General features: G+C 41.9%; 1 protein-coding gene across 2 annotated transcripts in view; it reads right to left on the bottom strand.

Moving 5' to 3' along the window:
* LOC116686537 (kin of IRRE-like protein 3) overlaps positions 1-5,053 on the bottom strand; it is a 278,508-nt gene that overhangs the window by 271,886 nt on the left and 1,569 nt on the right. Inside the window, exon 2 of one of the 2 annotated variants that reach the window (XM_032511554.1) lies at positions 1,816-2,038. In XM_032511554.1, coding sequence (XP_032367445.1) covers positions 1,816-1,867 — 52 coding nt within the window. In that variant the 5' untranslated portion in view covers positions 1,868-2,038. Of the gene's footprint in view, positions 1-1,815; positions 2,169-5,053 lie in introns of those variants that run through there. The other variant, XM_032511552.1, reaches the window with a different exon arrangement.

Below are 5,053 nucleotides of genomic sequence, written 5' to 3'. Positions count from 1 at the left end.
TCCAAGGATGCCCTCCACCCCCCCACCCCCACCCCCCACACACACACAGCCTCCTGTGGAGCTCCAAAAACCAAGAAGACTGAGTAGTACCTAATGTGCTGCCATTCTAATTAGAGAATTCCACTAACTTTGAGGTTACTTGACCTCACCTGAGTATTCCCAAACACTGCACATTAGGTGAAGCAAAAGAGACATGCTCAACTCTTCAGCTAAAAACCCTTTTTGTATGGTGCACTTGGGAGCACAGTGCCACTGTATAAAGCATTGCTTCTACATATGAATTTGGAAACGGTGGCAAATGCCCCCTCTCAGACAAAAAAAGGGGTAGGAGGGGGTTTGAGTTTGCTCCAACACCAGAACTTACTTGTGCTCTCATAAAACTAGGTAATAAAGCTGCTATCCTCTTGAGAGTTGATGTACGGTGAAAGAGAGCTACTGAGATCCATATTAAATCTTTATTACCAGATTCAAATTAGTAGTGGTGTGTGGGTCTACGTTTGTGTGTGTGTGTGTGTGTGTGTGTGTGTGTGTGTGTGTGTGTGCAGATTCAGCCTGACTAGGCAGATTTTCCAGCACCAGTCACACACAGCTAACATCAACATTAAGTTGAGCAATAACATTTTGAAGATATCCATTTAGAGCTGGGACTCCAGATGAATGATCAAGTTAAAACAAGAAGTTAATAGCACAACAGGTGAATTAGATTGCATCCCAGGGTGAGACACGGATGGGAAACAGCATGGTGCTTTATTAAGAGGAGCATAATGGCATTACAACGTTTTCACCTCAGCTTACAGTGTTTCTGTAGCCATGTTGCTGATGTAGCTCCAGCTGTCAGTATTTGGTATCAGGTTGTGTGTGACTTGCAGCTTTCATAGACTCTAGTTGAAGTCTAGTTTAGAGTCAGTTTCTGCTTATTTACAGAAAAGACAAAAGAAATGGAACATTTTATTCCATTTTTTTTCTAATCCCAAAACATTCAGTAGATTCAACTGTATCTAGAGAAACAATCTCAATTGTCACTAAATATTTCCGTCACATTTCTGGAAAACTTTGCAGTGTGAATTAACATGGCAGCAATCCAGTCATTTCAGATTCAGTGAATGGACTTGAGCTGTGGCAAATGTGAAGTCATCACTAGCCTAGAGGATAGGGGCAACCAAAATCAATAAGACCAGTCAGAGCTTTCAAAGCTTTTCCAATCAGCACTTTTCAACTCACTTAATTTACTCCTTTGTTTCCCAATCTCTTTGCGTCAGCAGCGAGTGCTCAGACACAGCAAACGAAGAGTCTGGTTGGAAAAAACATGCATATACAGTCTATTCAACTGGAAGCTCATTTTAATATAAAGTGAAACCTGATTGTCTACTGTGCATACAATCTTACATGCTATACACTATACACCAAAGATTTATTGGAATATATTAATTGCATTTTCAATTTTCGATTTGGGTTCTGTTATGAGACCTGTGATCATCATGTTGGAGTACCCAAACATTTCACCTCATCACTCAGCATAAGCTCGACCTGGAGCGCAGCAGCGTGACCGCTGAGCACAAACTGAGACATCATGTTTAGAAAAGGAGATGCAACGGAGCCCGGAAAGACATTTCAGCCTAGCAGGGCTCTCAGGAGGACACAAGCAGCGGGATTTCAAAGCACCAATGACTAATTGACCAGCAGCTTAGCTGATTATACATCACGACCCACAGGAGAGGGACTCTGCTGCTCTGAGCCCCAGCACAGAGAGTGGCTTCAAACTGCATCCAAACTTGCAGATAGTGACTGGGGAAAAGAAAAACCTTTTTCACTTACCCGTGCCGGCAAAGCAGTAGAGAAGAAGCAGTAGCAGCAGCCAGAAAAGCATTGTTACAGATGAGTGGACAGATGTCTTCTTGTTGCTCAATGCTGAGGCAGAATTAACAGTTGGGATACAAAGAGTGTGTGGAGTTGAAACAGTGTAGCTTTCTCCCTCAGCTGCTCGTCACTCGGTCTTACTGAGTCTCCTTGTTTCTCCTTCTCGTCTCTCTTTTTCTCCCTGCTTCACACTTTGTGCATCATGCTGGCTGGCTCCGGTGCTTACTCGCTCAGACTCGGGTTGTGTGTTCACTCACTGGCTCCCTCTCTCCTCCCCGTATCTCTCTCTACGGTACAGTCAGTGAGGAAAGTGCTTAAGATGCTGGCTCCTCCCTCTCTCAGCCTGCTCATCTGCCTCTCTGCCATTTAGACAGTCTAGACCGAGGGAAAAGAATCTCCTGAATGATCTGCCATGCATTATCATTTGATGGGACAGTAACAATGCTTAGCACTTTGTACAAATGGACAATTACAATATGTATTGTATTTGTTGACATGGCTAATAGAAATTCAGTAAAGACACATGCCCATATCAGCACAAAGAAAAACAATAGTAAAAGTATGCAGCCTTGTCATTTGTGATTCTTGGTAGTTCTTTTTTTATTGGGTTTTAACAGCTCCTTGAAATAGCTTGATGTCAGTGCTTTCCATGCTCTGAAAGGGACCAGTGAAATCTTTAAATCCATTCTGACCCATTCCACTCAATGTTTTCACCAGACCTGCAACAACCCTGTCTCCTACAAATTACATTTAAGTCAGTCAATTTGTTTTGCCAAAGAGAAACGCAGTTATTGCCTGGATTATGTTCACAAGCAGTGTTCTCTAAGTTAGAGAATTGATACATTCTGACAACAAAGACCCCGTAAAAGGGAATAGGTTGGAGGATAGAAGACTTGCCACAAGTCTGCAAGAAAACCAGCCCAATCTCTAAACCAGACTAAAACAAGGTTAAACAGTTACCCACAACACAAAAGTTGTCTGTACACCGCAAAACAAAAACTGAACACACGTCTATGCGTTTGTGGTGGCACCCTGGGAATTTTGCCCCAAAAATTAGTTTAATCACTACTTGCAATGCTATCAGCATAATCGTAAGGACACACAGGTCAATTTCCAAGAAAGTGCCAGAGACAGGGTTCAACTTTTAAAAGAGAACAACAATTTTTTTTGTTTATCAACATTAATGAAACTCTAAAAAACATTATATTTAAAGCACACAGTCACACTGAAAGGAGGGGGGGGAATTATAATTGAGCTGAGGCTTACCGGTGGAGGAGGAAAAGGGAACGGGGAAGGTAAGGGATCCCCGGGAGAGTCCGCCGTGACGCAGACAACAAAGTGAATTCAGCAAATGAAAAACGGGGAGACACACAGCACAGAGGAAGGGGATACCACCACCGTCGGCTCTCAACAACTGGAAAAGAGGGACGAGAAACAAGGAAACACACACGATCAGCGGGGGGTCCACTTCCTCAAAAGAAAAGAATCAATCGGGGAAATAACCATGAAATGAAACAAAACCCAACCCAAGAACTTAAAGGTACCAATTCAAAAACAAAAGAAAAAAAACACTTAGACAGAAAAAAGAAAGAAGAAAATAATGAAACTAAGCAAAAAGAAACTCAGATCTATTAATAAAAAACTAGGTTAACTAAATTATAATGGAGGGGGGAAAGCGAGCCCCTTCTGCTACATTTCAATACTTAAAAACCCTGGCTCGAACATATGTAGAGAAGGCCGGACGGCCGGGCAGCATGTTCTCACAGTTGTGATACTCAGTTCAAGTAGTGCGCTTGAGGGCTCCGCAAAACAACTGCTCCAAAGCAGCAGCACAGCTCCGTCCAAGCAGTAACCCAAGCAGACTAGGGAAAACACAGGTTTGTTGAGGCAAAACAGCAACTGGTGGTCGCTATGCTAGATCTCTCCGGCAGAGAATCAGAATCAGAAAGGAAATATTGGTTAAGACAGTGTCAGTGGAGCTCTGGGGCCTGACTGCAGAGAGGAAGAAACTGTTCTCTCTCTGAGGTTTTGGTCCTGATGGACTGCAGCCTCCTGCCACAGGGGAGGGGTTCCAACAGTGTGTGTCCGGGGTGAGAGTGATCGGCTACAATCTTTCCTGCCCTCCTCACCCTGATGTCCACCAACTATGGAACGGCGATGAAGTCAATAGGTTTCCATTAAAGTCAATGTGTGTATTTTCGCTGACTGCGTTCCAACTCCGTCTTAGCTCCGGCGATCCGCAGCCCTCCTGAGCAGATACACAGAGCTTCTATTTTTGACAGATGGCGGAGAGCTCCGCAGCATTTCAGGACAGGGCAGATTGTCGAGCACAGAAACGAAATAAAACATCCGGTATTTTCAAAATAAAATACATCGCGCTTACGGTAGATCATATTGGAACATCTGGCATTAAAACAAAATTTCATATCTGGGATTATATTGAAAAAGACTTCTTTTTTGACTTTGCTGAACATTGATTCTGTAGCGTGAATCAATGATTTGCTACAAATCTTTTCAATTTTGGACATTTTTTTCTTTTTATTGGACAATTTCAATGTTTTATTAATCAACTTTATGAATTAATACAATGTGCACTCGTAAAATCACCACTTTGTTTTAGGAGCCGAAGACGCTCAGATTGAATGGATTAAACCATCAAATTTAATGCATACCGTCATTTAATGACACACAATCTCAAATGAAAAAGTTCATAGCTGTATATTGACCCAAAATCCTACTAATGAACACTAGTTAGACAAACAACAACTTTATCAATAAAAGAAAGGGGTTTATTAATCAGATAATCAGAATGATAGTATAACAAAATACCTGAATAATAAATCAGATTAACTGATTATTACAAATTATGAGTTGGAATATAGTGATGGGTAAAGGGATTAAAAAATACGAGAATCAGGAGTTACCACGGATTATGAGTTTAAATATGGAATCAATCTCTACTAGAACCATATCATCAGGCTCAACAAAACATGCAATAATTAATTTCCAAAACCAATACCGTGGATATAGTGCCACTCGTCCTGGCATGCCAAAACATGTATTTATTAGGGATGAGTGAGTACAGCATTATCTGTATCTGTACTCGGACTGGGCCTAAACCGGAAGTGGTCAGATTTAACCCGGAAGTGGGTCGGGTCTTTTTGAAATGGGCGGGGCTTTAACCAGTATGTTATTT

The sequence above is a fragment of the Etheostoma spectabile genome, unplaced genomic scaffold (genome assembly GCF_008692095.1).
Source record: "Etheostoma spectabile isolate EspeVRDwgs_2016 unplaced genomic scaffold, UIUC_Espe_1.0 scaffold393, whole genome shotgun sequence".
NCBI lineage: Eukaryota > Metazoa > Chordata > Actinopteri > Perciformes > Percidae > Etheostoma > Etheostoma spectabile.
The sequence above is the reverse complement of the archived record's forward strand: the minus strand, read 5'-3'. Positions and strand labels throughout refer to the sequence as shown.